The sequence below is a fragment of the Propithecus coquereli genome, unplaced genomic scaffold, assembly GCF_000956105.1.
Source record: "Propithecus coquereli isolate 6110/MARCELLA unplaced genomic scaffold, Pcoq_1.0 Scaffold10, whole genome shotgun sequence".
Lineage (NCBI taxonomy): Eukaryota > Metazoa > Chordata > Mammalia > Primates > Indriidae > Propithecus > Propithecus coquereli.
Window position 1 is genome coordinate 4,586,018 of NW_012133858.1, and position 15,006 is coordinate 4,601,023.

A 15,006-nucleotide genomic window follows, 5' to 3' on the forward strand; every position below is an offset into this window, starting at 1 on the left:
GTTAAATATTTGGCAACAGTACTGTATAATATATATGTTGTATATCTCTTATTATATCAATCAGGAAACATGTAATAAGTTGATCATTTGGTGAAAGTGGTATCTATTAGATCTTCCCACTACAGAGATATCTTTTTTCCCTTTGTAATTAATAAGTAATTTGTGGGGTAGAGACCATTACTTTTAAAAGCCCTTGAAAAACATGAATTAAATATTATTTTTTTAAATGCCAGAGAAGCTAGCTTATTTTTACGGTAGAATTCCAATTAATACATGTACATAGTATGATGGAAATACAAAATTACCATTAGCCAAACACCACAGTAATAATTGTTGCGAACAAGAATCATCAATGAGTGCTAAAATTAGTGGGCAAAAGTATGATGAGATAAGGTATTTATGTAATTTCAAAATCTCCCTCCCAAGATACTTAATGATTACAAAGGGAATAATGGTAACTTCACAGTAGAGAAACCTGGCAGACACCTCCTTATGCAGTGACCAAAGTTAACATCACCAATAGTAACACACAGTGCATGTCACCCCTATAGTATTCTTGCCAAAATTGCATATCCTCATTTCATTCTTGACAAAACATCAGACACACCCAAGTTGAGGGACATTCTACAACATCACTGATTAATACTCTTCAAGACTGTCAAGATCATGACAAAAAAAGACTGAGCTGTTACAGATTGAAGTAGACATGACAACTAATTGCAGTACAGAATCCTGGATTAGATTCTGGACCAGAAAAAGGACCCTAGTGGGACAACTGGCAAAATTTGATTAAAGTCTGTAGATTAGTTAATAGTATTTAATCAATGTTAATTTTCTGGTTTGATGATTATACTATGGCTATATAAGGGGATAACATTAGGGGGAGCAGGGTGAAAAGTATGTGGGAACTCTTGTTATTTTTGCATCTTTTCTTTAAGTCTAAAACTATTTCAAAAGAAAAAGGGTTTTTTTCCTGGTTTTTCTTTTCAACCTTCTATTCCACTATCAAAGTCACTCAGATAAAATCAGTGTTTTCAATTCATATTGCTTGGGTTATAGTCTTCTGGTAAGTAAGCAAAGTGCTAATTTGTATAAGAACTAAGCCTGTTTAACAGAACATTCCCATGTTCTTTCTGCATTGTAACAAACACCCTAATGTCATTCCCATTCTGAGGACTGGATACAGTTTCACACAGAGACCTATGCTTCTCTCTTAAGACTTTGCTGTCACATATCATTCCTATAGTCATCAGTTTGTGAACTGTTTCTAGAAAACAGTTCATTCATTTAACAAATTTTATTGAGTACTTATTATGTACCAGGCACTGTTCTGGGCACTGGAGATAAATGTGTGAACAAAACAGTCAAAAATTCCACCCCTCATGAAACTTAGATTCTATCGAAAGACATCTATAGATGCCAAAATCATCTATAGATGACATCTATAGATGACAAAATCTATAGATGACAAAATCATTACATTTTTCAAGTATGTTTATAGTATGTTGTAGAGAAAAATAAAGCAGTAAAGGGTGAATGCCAGGTTTGGTGGGGAGAGCTTTCTTTATTATCTCGTCTAAAATAGCACTCACTGTCATTTTCCATTTCCTTTTCAAGATATAACTATTGATATTGTATATTAAAATATGTACATAATCTTTCTCCACTAAAATGTCAGCTCTGGCCAAGTGCCATGGCTCATGCCTGTAATCCCAGCACTTTGGGAGGTCAAGGCGGGACAATTGCTTGAGGCTAGGAGTTCTAGACCAGCCTGGGCAACATAGTGAGACCCCATTTCTACAAAAAAGTAGCTGGGCATGGTGGTGTACACCTGTACTCCTAGCTACTTGGGAGGTTGAGGCAGAAGGATCACTTCAGCATGGGGATTCAAGGTTACAGTGAGCTATGATTGTACCACTACACTCCAGCCTAGGTGACAGAATGAGACCCTGTCTCCAAAAAAAAAAAAAAAAAAAAATGTAAGCTCTGTGTAACGGCTTTATTCATTTTACTCACAACTGAAGAACAGTGCCTGACCCTCAATAAATATTCGTTGAATGAATCTTCCTCAAATGTTCACTCAGGTTCTATACCTAGCATAGTTCCTTGTACTCAGTGAGGGACTAGTAAAGTTTTGTTGATTTCATTAATACTCAGACTCAGGTTATGTAAGAGTCCATTTTGCTGAGTAGCTTGTGTGAGCTTTTTGTACTCTGCTGAGTGAGAATGGAACTCCCTCAAACTCTGGAACCACTTCTTAGTTGCCTGTTACTTTGGGGAATTTACCCAGCTTGTTTGCAAAGGAGTCACCCAATTGTACTTTCATTTAAAATATGACTCAAATGCTTTTCTTTTGAAAAATGAAAAACATAAAAGGAAAAATCTGTTTCCTTTTCAAGCTATGGAACTTTCATAGCTGAATGTCTTAGATATGCTATATTATCTTATCCCTAGATAAAAAAATACCCTATGCCATTCTCATATTTTATTCTCTGACCTGGTACAGTTTTTTTTTTGTATTAGAAACGTCTATTTCTTTTCCTGTAACTCTAATCATCTTTCATTTTTATATTTTGAACAGTGTTATTTACTTGTCTACTACACCGGCTGGCGGAATGTCAAATCTTTTTTGACTTTTGGCTTAATCTGTCTATGCAACATGTATCTCTATGAACTGCGCAACCTCTGGCAGCTTTTCTTTCATGTGACTGTGGGAGCGTTTGTTACACTACAGATCTGGCTAAGGCAAGCCCAGGGCAAGGCTCCTGATTATGATGTCTGACACCATCCTTCAGACATACTGCCTTGGCTTCAGGGGGAAAAGGAGGGAACATATCTTAACTGTCACTGTGATGAAGAAACTATTAACTACAAATGAGAAGCTCTGCTCTCTTTCTCTCCAACTTTCCTTTTTTAAAATCAGCATGGCGTGCCTGTGAGCATGCAAGACCTGCTAGGAAAACTCCTCTCAGAAGAATGTTGGCCATGAGATTATCATTCAGAGGAGGAGAAGGAAGAAACTTCTCTCTTCAGGGCTGGAACAGTGGAAGAACCGTCAGACGCCATTGGAAGACTTGGCCAGCAGCCCTAAATCCTTGCTGAAGAGTTCAGTCAAAAAATAGATATGGTACTTCCTCTGAGGACCAAGCACAGGAACTCTGCAACCTGAGTTTGCCTTTGTGAGGCATTAATATAGACCAAATATAATGATGCTACAGAAATCGGGAAGTCTACATTTTAAACAAATGACTGTGCTAAATACCAGATTATTTGCACATTTATGACGTCCAGGATGGTGTGGAATTGGTTCTTGTTACTTTTATATTTTTGCTTGAATCTTAACTCTAGAAATAACCTGATGTAGGAAAAGGCTGTGGTGAGCTCATCTCTGGAACATCACAAGTATTGCAAATACACTGACATGTTTCCTTTCTAGACTACGTTTGTCGTTTCTTTTAAAATCACTTAAAAAATGATGCATTAGACTATAGCTGTTCTTTCCCAAAACGAATCATTTGAATACTATTTATACTGTTATTTACTTAATATTTATCTTTTAAATTTTAAAATATTTTAAAAAGAAACAAATCCTACTCCAAATGGGAAATCAGTGTCAATTTACCATAAATAAAAGATAACCACAAAATAAATAAGATTAACACAAAAAATGTTAAGATATAGCTCGGTACTAATCCCTGCCAAGGCTCTGAATCTAAGAGGCCTGCTCTTTGTGACAGTGGAAGAGATGTTACCTAGCACCAAAATAAGGCTCTGTCTCTGGAATAGTCAGAGGACAATAGAAAATTGTAAAGGGAATGACATTCTTACTGTGATTCAGATACTGTTATTCTATGTTGTGCACCACCTAAAATCATCTTGTGTGCCATCAGTGATATAGGTCTTACACTATGGAAACACTTGACTGTACTAAGAGAATCAGAAGGTGACTTTGCTAGCAAATGTTATTATTTTATGGTTTTGATGGATTAAGCACCTAGTATCAGAGAGAACTTACTTGCTTTTTGATGACATTGTAAAAATTGTTCAGGCAGTTATGAATCAATAACATAGGAAGCACAGTTTGATTCCATTAGCAAAATCTATAACTCTCCTGGTTTTGGAAGTCATTCCATGAGTGATTTTCCTTTGTTTTTTTAAATAAAAGATTTCAAACAAGGAATTCATAGGTACTGAAATTTAATATCCACAAAAAAACAGTGGACCCCATTACATTGTAATTTATGTTTTGGGGCATATTTATTAAGTAGAAGAAGTAGTCTAGAGGGTAAAGTCTTTGAACTACCTTGTTTGCCTGAACCAGTATATGTGGATGTGTCTAGAACCATAAAGTCTTGCTTAACTGGAACCTTTGTACCCTCCTCTTAGGAGAATGAGGTAAAAGGAAGAAAATAAGCTTATGATATCAGGGATTTATTTAAAATAAGGAAATTATAGTTCACTCCAGTTTTCTGCCTCTAGCAAGGTTGCATAGAAATTATATATATTCTGAGAGATACCCCAAAGAATCACATGATCCTAAATCATCAAAACAGCATTGAATTATGTTTGGCATTTTGTATTTACTGAACCAAGAAAGTGAAGTGGTTCAATTTAGAAAGCTTTTCTAAACTAATGGTTAAAACAGATAATATTCTTATAAATAGTCAATTAATGGTGAAGTTGGAGCATTGTGGTTAATTGTGATTTTGCTATGTATTGAGTTTATAGTTCTTACCAGTTTGGTTCAGGAGCTACCTCCTTATTGAATTAATGAGTTACAATGTTTGATATTTGGATCCACTCAGCAAGAATGCTTAAAAACTCCTCACCAGCTATTTTTAAAGACTTACTTTGTTTTTGTCTTGTCTTTTCACTGGCTATTTTGGACAAGAGGATGTTTACATCTTAATGTAAAAAATGAAAACAGGTAAAAATAATGTTTTATGTATAGAAATACTTTCTTTCATTATTTGGTGCCTGCATCTCTGATTGTTTGTAGAGCTTCCCTTCCTGTATCATGTTGCCAAAGAAACCATGAATTTGGAAAGAGAATCTTTGGCCATGGGTGTAAAGAAGTCCTTCAACTCTTGAGAAAGAATCACTTAGGCCTCCAAGGCATATGATCTTACACTTATATTGCACTTTTACTTCTAAGAATAAGTCTGAGTTTACCTCATCATAGTGAGTTTTGTAGCATAGGGGAAGCATAGTTGCCCTCGTGTTAAGGGGAGGGAGGGAGGACGCAAAGGTGGTCAGATGTTAATGACTTAGCTAAGCACACTCTAGCACCTCCTAGGAAGAGGAGTTCCATTCTACTAGCATGGAACTAATGGAGGTGACCAAGATTATATTCAGGGGGTATGTCTGTAAAATCAAGGAATTGAGGGGTTCTGAAATCAGTGAGTCAAGTCCTGCTACTGATATATTTCATCTTAATTTAGGTAATTCTGAAATACCGCTTTTTGATTATGGTATACCATGAGAACAAAAATACCCTCTTGTATATACTAAAAGTAATTGTAATATTTGCTTTCTTTTGTTGGTATTTATACCTGGCCTCTTTCCCAAAAGAATTTGAAGCAGCATACCAAATGTTAACAAAATATGAACAGAAAGGGAAGAAAACAAGATCAATGAAAATAGAGGGGTTAATATATTGCCATTAGTGTGTGTAAAATTTGACTCTGGAGCTTTAGGGGCAGTTAAGGCAAAAAGAAGGGAAACAAGTTATGCATTGCTCTATCAGTAGGTCAAAAGCATACCAGTTCCTCAGGGGAGAGTCCTCCCTGATGAATTCTGATACAAATGTTCTCTCTTGAGGGTCCCATGAAGTGCTAACATGAACACAACTCTGCAGTGATGCACATTTGCATCTTACGATTGTGCCTTGGATCTTCAACTAGTACCAACTTTCAAAGGTTTCCATTCAAGGTTTTTGGGTGTATGTGTGTGGTTAATAAAGGACTTTGTTTTTGTAAGTAAGGATTCTTATCCTAAGCTAAAAACAAGTATCTATTAAAGCCTGAAAATCCATTTGAGACAAATGCCTTGAGACATGGAAAACCTTTACCCAATTTTGTAATTTTATAACATATAAAGTCAGTGTGCTGTCCCTGGATTAGCACATTTATTTTGCATTAAAGGTGGTGGTTTTCACAGTAGAATCTAGTCTGGAGAAATGCACGGCTTTGTTTCCATTGGGCTGTGCGTGGAATCCCATTAGACTCCTGCTTTGTCAAGGCTCCACTGAGACCAAAGATTTGTTATGAGACACTTAACCTCCGCATCAGAGGAGGCAGCTCTGTGCTCCTGAGGTTAGCTGCTCCCTAAAAAGGCAGTTGCTTGGCCTTTATTTCAAAAGGTTTACTAAGTAACCCAAGGACACACTCAGTCATTGGATTTCCAAGGGTGCTCACTTTGTATTTTAACCCTTTTGGTTCACTTTAAGAGTTAGAACTACCGTGTAGTGTGTGGTAAAAGAACAAATAAATTATTTCAAGAGCAGCCACACACAGACCAAATTGAACACTTAGCCTTACCACAAATCATAGGCCACTCTTCAGGGTCACATTTTTTGTCTATTGTCAAGACTTCTTACTACTTTTCTGCTTTATTATCTCTAGGGATAGGAAGTCTTGCTACCTAAAAATGCTGTGGTAAAGTAAAACCTGATTTGTGAGTTAAATTGGCTTTAGTAATATCCTCTCTAAAAGTTAATAAAATAGCCCCTCAAGTTCAAGGGTTATGAGCGAGTTTGTGTGTAAAGGCTGAGTCAGCAGAGAATGTAACTTTTCTAGCATTCATTATTCATTAGGTTAGAGGTGTCTAATCATCTTCATCAGTGTCCGGGGGCTGCTGTTGAGTATCCTGGAGATTCCAGCCTCCAGTCCAAGCATTGAGTTTATCAAACAGAAGCAGCATCTGTGGCTGCTCTTGCAACGTCTCTTTCTTGAGTGGCTGAGCTTTCTAGGTTACTTTATTTAGCAGATGAAATCATAATAAATGTCGAAATCCCGCGTGGTTGGAAGCCATGTGGTTTGCATCGGCCTGCTTGTGAACAGTGAGCGGTGGTGATGTGTGGGCACGTGGGTTTCTTCTGCATGGGCAGTGCTGGTGTGTGATCAATTGTCTCAGCACAGGGGCCTCTCGGAGAGAACAGGCGTAGTTCTCCAAGAGTTCCTGAAATCGGAACCTAGCTTTACAAATTGTTCCCTGTGTTTCCTTGGCAACAAACTGTATTTTCAGCCCAATGTTACCCACAGTTCACATTTGCCCTTTTCTCCTGCATCATGCAGCACAGCAATGCAAGCATCACCCTGCAGAAAGCACATTCAGGCTCCATCTGACAATAGGCACGGGACTCATACATTCCCTTTCCCCTTTGTTCCTCCTGGCAGCCCCTCCCCAGCTGAGCCTTGGGCATTTGCCTCCTTTGTGCCAATGTTTTCTTCCAGGCTAGTTTGCAAAGGACCTTGCCTAAAGGTGAACCTGCCACATTTCACCCTTGAGTGTGGAATTCCTTTGGTGCCTAGGGCTAATAAGAAGAATGCTTATTAGTGCATTTTGTGGGCCTGTGCTAGGTCCTTCTATATAGTTAATCCTTATGGCAGACTGGAGGGGGAGCACCCTCATTTTCACTTGAGGAAACTAAGACTCAGGTCAAGAACTTGTCCTTTGCGTGGTATCACACTGATTAGTGGTGGGCGTGGTGTTCAAACCTGAGGTTCAGGTTCAGATGATTTAAAAGTTGGTGCTCATTTTTCTGTGCCACAGTGCATCTCAGACAATTCTGAGAGATAGCGAGTGTGTGTTACAACAGCTGGGCTCTTACTGGTGTGGCAGGAGTGAGAACAGATGAAGCAGACACAGGGAAATGGCAGTGTATACTATGCGACAGGACCTGCGTCTGCTGCGTATGTCATCCTCACGGAAAGCAGTCACGAAGGCTTTCTATTTTATAGACAAGCATCCTGAGCCACGATCACAATCTAACTTGTGGTGTAACCAGGAACTCAATCCATTTCTTACTCAGAACTCGTGCTCTTAACCACCATGTAATTTTAAGCTAGATAACATGAAGGTATGTTTAAATATATAAGGCATATATATTCAGGCAATAAACGTTACTTTTTAAATAAAAGCAATCAGATCAGTGCTGATTCCTATACCATAGATGTCCTAGGCTGAATGAAATAGTTTCCTGAAATCCTGACATTGACAATAGCGACACAGGGCAGATGGCTGATAGAGGTATGGTGGCCCTTACGAGTACCTTAGACATTAGGACAAGGAAGTGTACATTTTAGTATTTGTACTAAAACTAACTCATGAGTTAATGATTCTTCATATAGAATGTTAAAGCATTATTGGTGATTCATGTGCTATAAACATTTGCTTTTCCTAGCAGAATGCCAGAATAGGTTGATTTTTGACTTGAAGTAATTTCACAGGAATTCTGCGTTAAGTGGTCCCTATATCCGAAAACATTAACCAAAAAATAGAAGGTAAGTTTTTGCAGTATAGAATAGTGATTAATAGTTTGGAGCCAGACTCCCTGGCTCTCCCTTCTACTAGCATTGTGACCTCAGCAAATCAACCTTTGTGCCTCAGTTTCCTCATATATAAAGTGGGGATAATAATAGTACCTTTGGCAAAGCAGTGTATGAGGATTAAGGGAGTCGATAAAAGTATAAAGCACTTAGAGCCTGGCATAGCAAGTCCTAGGAAAGCCTTTGCCACCACTTTGTTGTTACTGTTGTTACTGATACTTAAGAGGCAGTAAGAGTCTTTTAAATTGCAAATACACCTAAACGTGATAAATCATTGCACAAAGCTTTTCAGAGATCAGCACTTAAATGAGGATCCTGCTGAAATATCTAGTAGGTGGGGTCCTGCCCTGGCAGGTGCTTGTGTGCAGACTTCTGGGCCGGGCACTGGGGATGCATCCAGAGAGAAGAGGGCACTGAGGGACTCGTACTCGCCAAATGCCTGCTGCTTTGCGCACGGAACGCTACGTACCCAACAAAATCCTCCTGAGCTAAGTAAGCAGGATGAAGTTGTCCAGTGTCACACACCTGGAAGCGGTAGGCTGTCTCTCCAGTACCCTCTGCCCCCAGCTTCCAAGGCACTGGGGCACTGGCGAATGAGGGAGGTGCCCCTGGGAGCCTCACCCTGTCCAGTGTGGCACTAGCATCTCGGCCCCAACACACTTTCCTTTGAACATTCTAATCTACCAGGTGCTCTCCAGCCCTGACTCTGTTAGGGCCCCTGCGAGAGTCTGTGCGTGTTGATGGAAGGCGAGGGGTGGGAGCAGGCAGCTGGCAGATGTTGAAAGGCACTCTTAAATAGCACAAATCCAACATGGCTTTAAAAAGATTAATCTAAAGCCAAGTGCGCCCCTCCCAGAAAACTCCCATGTGACACAGTGGGGAAGCAAATTTTGCAGAATAGGAAAACTAGTTTCAGTGATGCTACCCAGAGATGCTGACCAGCCCAATTCCAGGTGGGTCCAAAGTAGACATGAGCCAAAGGAAAACAGGGTGACGAGGCCCCCCAAGGGATTCCAGCGAGAATTCTATTAATCTGTGGGCTTTACAGAGCAGCAGTATGTGCGGGGCCCTGGGGAGGGATGTGCTCTCGCCACCTGCAGGGTGAAGGGGCCTCAGCTCTGCTCACCAGAAGCATGGGCGGGTGAGGTCTGGGGCTGAGAAGCCAGTGGGGACAGGAGACCCTCAACGCTAGACAAATCTTTCTCTCTGTCATCTCTCTCCCCTCCCCGTGTCTTTCTGGATCCTCTGCTTGCTGTGTGAACCTGGATTGATCTCCACTCACCATCCCCACTCCGTGGGTCAGGGTTCTTGAAAGCAAAGGCTCCTGGCCATGCTGCTGCTCCTGGGGTGGTGTCTGGAGGTGCACAAAGCAAGGGCTGTTCCCAGCTTCGGTTTGAAGGTGATCTTCCCAGATCCCCGCAGCACAATGCTCTACCTCATTGTGTCTGGGCCTCTGGCTCTAAAATCTTAAAGTTAGATTGTGTTTACGTGTGTGCCATACACGTGGTCTGGCACTTGAAGATTGGCTAAAGAGTTGCACAAACATCGAAACCAGAGGATGCCAGAGGAGGAAGAGAGCTTGGAGAGCAGCCATTCCAGTGCCCTCATGTGGCTTCGCTCTTGTGTCTGTTTCGTGAAACAGGGACCCTGCAGGCAGGAAAGAAAGACTGGCAAGAGGACAGCCAATATCACATTCTCCCTCCTAAGACAGGGATGAAAAACCACCAAAGGGCTTTTGTGAAAATCTGGAAGGATAAGACAAGCCCACTTTAGTAATTGGATCTCAGTTCATCTATTGTTAACTTTGAGGAGTGGTGAGCCCCCTGTTCCTGCCAAGCTCCTCAGTACCCAGCCAGATGGGCGCTCTGGACAGAAGTGCCTGCGGGCTCGTGCCGCAGCTGCTGGTCTCCGGGTATCAGGGCAGCCTTGGGATACCCCAGTCCGTTCTTGAACTGCCTGGCGTCTGGGGGATGCACAATTGAGAGAAGGTGTGTGGAAGCTCTTTACACACTGTGAAGTTCATCCAGACAGAGGGGCGGTGGTATCTCTGGCCGGCCATGCCCTCCCCCTTGCCCACGCCCATAAATAATCCAATCCTTCCAACTCTCCTCCCGATACTTGTGCTAAGTGAGGGGCCTGTGGTGGGGCAGCTGCGACAGCACGGCCGAGCCTTGTCAGTTCCCTTCCCTCTGACGGTGAGCTGTACAGTATTTGTTCTCTTTATTGTTTTGATTTAGACAAATTCAAAAACAGCCGCTTTTCAGAGTGTGTTTGTCCCTGCCATTGTAGTTGTCTTGTTCAGGCGGCAGTGAGAATCCGCTCAGCACAACTTTTGAGCCTTGTATATCCCAATGCCTGAGGATGCTTTCCTGCCCTGCAGCCACATGGGCTCAGCCTCTCTTTCAGGCTCGGGAAGCTCGTGTCCTGCTGATGGACAACTCATGGCCATTGCACCCACGGAAAACACCACGTTTTATCATGGAAAAACCACAGCTCTGGCTGTCATTTAACTACATGCCGCTCATGTGTTTTTGCTTTTGGAAAAGTTCCGGGAATGTATTTGTAACTTCGAATGTCTTATAGTGACATGGCTACCTGGTGAACACTGAGCTTCAGCTTCTCCGATGCACCAAGATTCTCTGTGCCTTCCCGCTACAATCAAACCATCACCATGTTGGCTGAAGTCTGGCCTTGGTTCTAATGGTGTTTCCTGTAAGCAGTGGTGTTCCAAACTCTTCCCACGTATCAACAGCATCTTTTCAAATAAGTTTTGCTAATTATTAATAGCATTCTAGGTATGGATATGCTTTCGGAAAAAAGTAGAACCTCCTAAGGGAGAAACAGATACATTTTCTGGGATTAGCTTAATGGGCACAGGGGTGGGACGGGCTTACAAAGGTTGTGAGTTGCAGTCCTTTTTTGTCCTGGTGTGCACTCTGAGTGTGTGGGGGCGTCTCAAGGGGCCTGGTCTCTATAGCTGTAGCAGGGTGGGAGTTCTTTAGGCCCCTAAAGCTTGAATTTTCTCCTTATTTGTTTTCCTTTTCTAACTGATGCACACCAGCCTGAAAATTTCTCAGTTAAACTGCTACCCGTATAAAATTACATCTTTCACCACGCATGTTTGAGGTCCCAGTGATGTCCCTCTTCTTTGGAGCAGGAGGCCTGCCATGCCAGGACTGCTGTCTCTGCCCCCACATGGCCACTGGTGTAGTGAAGCGTGAAATCTTTTTCACCGCTTCCTTCATTTACGCCTGTTTTAAACCTGATTTGAGCAACCCTCTCTGGATTTATTTCCTGCACCCAAATATAACCCTGCGTTTGATGAGGGCAGTAGGCAGGAACTGCTGAAAAGGGTCCTCTGTCCTCTCTGCCACTTTCCCCTTCCTCTCAGGGGGAAGAGGAGTCCTGGGGCCTGCATGAATTTACCTGCTTGGGCTTTGATAGCAGACAGGCCTGCTTTGAAATTCGTCTCTGTTAATCACTAGCTGTGTTGCCTTAGGCAAATAACTCAACCTCTCTGGGCCTCAGGTTCTTCATCAGTGAAATGAGGTGGCCAGGAGAATTAAATGAGATGTTTGTATGGTGCTTATCCCAGTGTGGCGCACAGAGTGCCACCATTATCAGCTACGCAGGTCAAGTCAGCTCACCTCTGGCTGCAGCTCATCCCTTCCCTCCTCCTCCAGTTACCTGTGTACTACTGCTGTTTTCACCCTTCTTTCCCTTGGCATAGAAACATGTTTGGGTCACCTGTTTAAAGTGTCATTCCCTTGACCCTGGGTCTTTTCTGGTTCCATCTTTCCCTCCTGGTCCCTCCTCCTCACCTCTCCATCTCAGCCTCCTGCACTCTGGCACCTGCTCCTCAGTCCCGAGCGCTGACTCTCGATAACACCCCCAGTTCTCCCACTGGCCACCAGTGACTGCAGTCTTCAGCCAACACTTCTCTGCAGCACTGTGCTGTCCCCTGCGGCTCCCCTCCCCGACCCACCGAAGGCTGGGTGCACTATTCCTTAGACAAGGACCACGCCCCCTGGCCCAAGCTGCAAATCAGACCAAGACACATTACCAGTGAAAGTGTTTAATAGTTAAATTATTTAAATAGACTTTTCAATTTCCATGGGAAATCATAATCGTATCCGTTTTTGCAAGAGCAGGAATAAAAAGAGTGCACACTCCTTAGAGGGAACGAAGAGCTAGCACTGCACGCTGTCACCAGTCACTGCTGGGATGGGAAGGGCCCCCCTGAGGCCAGGGAGGCCCTGACCAATGGGGGAACGTGGGATGAGCTCAGCACACACACTTTACTCAGGTTGGAAGCAGAACGAAAACCCAACACCACTGGCGGGCGAGATGGAGGGGCAGGAAATGTGGGAACACCACCGTGGGAGAAAGCCGGCCTCCTGCAAGATGGCAACAGGGGCGATGCAGAACTCAAAGGATAGAGCCGCAAAAGCACGGGACACACTCAGGCTTGGCAGTTTTAGGTCCATACGCTTTGCTTCTCAGAGATGTGTTCAAACTGGGGTGGGAGCTGGTGTCGGGGGAGGGCAGGGTGGCGCAGGAGGACAGCAAAGTAACGTGTCAGCAGCTGGCACAGAGCTGCTGCCTCGCCGCCTTCAAGCTCCTCTTGGAGGTGAGAATAATTCTGCCCTGAGAAGCAATGAAAAGATCTGGGCATAGGCCCTAGGGATTCAGTTTGAATTCTGTGATAGCATACCATTTTCCAAATGCCTCCCTCGTAGTTTATTAAAAAAATAGTATTTTTTTCTCGGTATATTTAACTGCCTCTTCCCAACAAAACACAATTTCTGCTGGAGCTGGGCTCTCCCGTTCCTCCGGTTTGCAGGTAGAGGCAGGGCCACCCCCACCTCCCCAAACCTGAAGGCTGCACATCTCCAGGGAGAGCCACCTGCACTCCGGCCAACTAAGAAGGCCGAGGCCAGGGGGACCAGGCTTCCTCACACGCTTAGCCCGGCAGAGAACCCGGCCATCCCTGAGCTCTTGGGAGTCCACGGGAGCTGCTCTGTGCAGGCAGCAGAAATCTCAGGGAGTGGAAGGGCGAGTGATGCCACCAACGCACACTGCCGGCCTCGGGGTGAGGCTGCTTCCCTCAGTTCCAGCTCGGCCTGAAACGGGAAAGCAGCTTTTTGTTTTCTTCTTATCATTCCATTTACATTTGGGGGGGTGTGTGTGCGCGTGTGTATGTGTTAGAAAGACACGGGGTAATGTGTCCGTGCATCTTCCTACCCAATCTGGGCATATGGAACCCCAAAGGGACACATCCCCTGCTCTGGTTGCACCTGGGAAAACCAAAAACTGCCAAATCTGAAGTGAGGGAAATGCGTGCTGAAGGAGACCAGTTCCACGGCATGAGCACACGGACACGCACACCGGCACACACAGCAACAGACGTACAGTACGATGCGCACAAACACCCCGCTGTGCACAGCTGTTTTCTAATATAGAGAATTTACAAAATATAGAATTTGGCATATCTGTTAGATCTCCAAGGTTTTCAATAATACAAAATAAAAAATACAAAAGAGACAAGTAGGGCTCCCCACCCTCCCTTGTCTGTGACATCCTCGTTTGCTTGTGTGTCTCTTACACGTGCGGCATACAACTAGCATAGTCTAAAGAAGGGCACAGGGAACTTGTTTTGTTTTATTTAATAAATATTTTCTTTTCCTCAGAACCATCCCTCCTTGCTTGGCGTCCTTGCGCCTCCCCCTCGTAATCAGTTCCTTTTCCCTCAGGGGGCGCCGTCCGTGTGCCTGGCGGTGTGGGCAGAGGACCGGGAGGAGGACCGCAGTCCCTCCAGAGCCAGCACTGCTGCCCGAAAGCCCCTCCGCGGCGCAGGGGTGGCGGCCTGTCTGAACGGCAAGGGCTCCCATAGAAGAGCACCCCTCGGTGCCCGGCGCTGCCCCAGGCCAGGCTCGAGCCCACCTCCCCCAGCTCCCCCTCAGCCCCGCCGCCGCGCACACCCACAGACGCTCCGGCGGCTCCTTCCCACCCGTGCAGCAGCCCCTGTGAGAAAACTCGAGCTTCACACCGCGTCTGGCGCAGCCTTCCACAGCGGGAAGCATCTTTGGTCAGCTTGGTGCTCGCAGGACGCTGGCACCCCGGGCCTGGGACGGAGGCCACTGCCCACCGCAGAGGCAGAAGCTGCTCTGGAGTCAAAGTGGAGAATCCCGCCGGCGTGGCCTGGTGGGCTGCAGCGCGGGCTTCCTGCTGCGCCCGGCACCCAGAGAAGCCGTTCCCGTCCTCTGGCAGCCAGGCTGCCTGGCACAGTGGGCCGGCTGCTAGCTGAGCGGGGGCCCCGAGTTGAGGAAGTAGGTCATCATCTCGCCTTTGCCCTTCACCTTGACCACGCCCCGGCACTCCAGCTGGTATGTGTTGGCGGCCAGCACCTGGTACATGTCCGTGGTGACCTGAGGAGGCAAAGGAGAGAGGGCAAGCC

The 15,006-nt window shown here is 44.3% G+C and overlaps 2 protein-coding genes across 2 annotated transcripts in view; one reads left to right on the forward strand and one right to left on the reverse strand.

Moving 5' to 3' along the window:
- The window catches only part of SEC22A (SEC22 vesicle trafficking protein homolog A (S. cerevisiae)), a 60,624-nt gene extending 57,358 nt beyond the window's left edge, over positions 1-3,266 (forward strand). Inside the window, exon 6 of the mRNA XM_012639607.1 lies at positions 2,582-3,266. Coding sequence (XP_012495061.1) covers positions 2,582-2,782 — 201 coding nt within the window. The 3' untranslated portion in view covers positions 2,783-3,266. The remainder of the gene's footprint in view (positions 1-2,581) is intronic.
- Positions 3,267-12,608: 9,342 nt separating this feature from the next.
- ADCY5 (adenylate cyclase 5) overlaps positions 12,609-15,006 on the reverse strand; it is a 151,688-nt gene continuing 149,290 nt past the window's right edge. Inside the window, exon 21 of the mRNA XM_012642407.1 lies at positions 12,609-14,977. Within this exon, the coding sequence (XP_012497861.1) occupies positions 14,849-14,977 (129 nt within the window). The 3' untranslated portion in view covers positions 12,609-14,848. The remainder of the gene's footprint in view (positions 14,978-15,006) is intronic.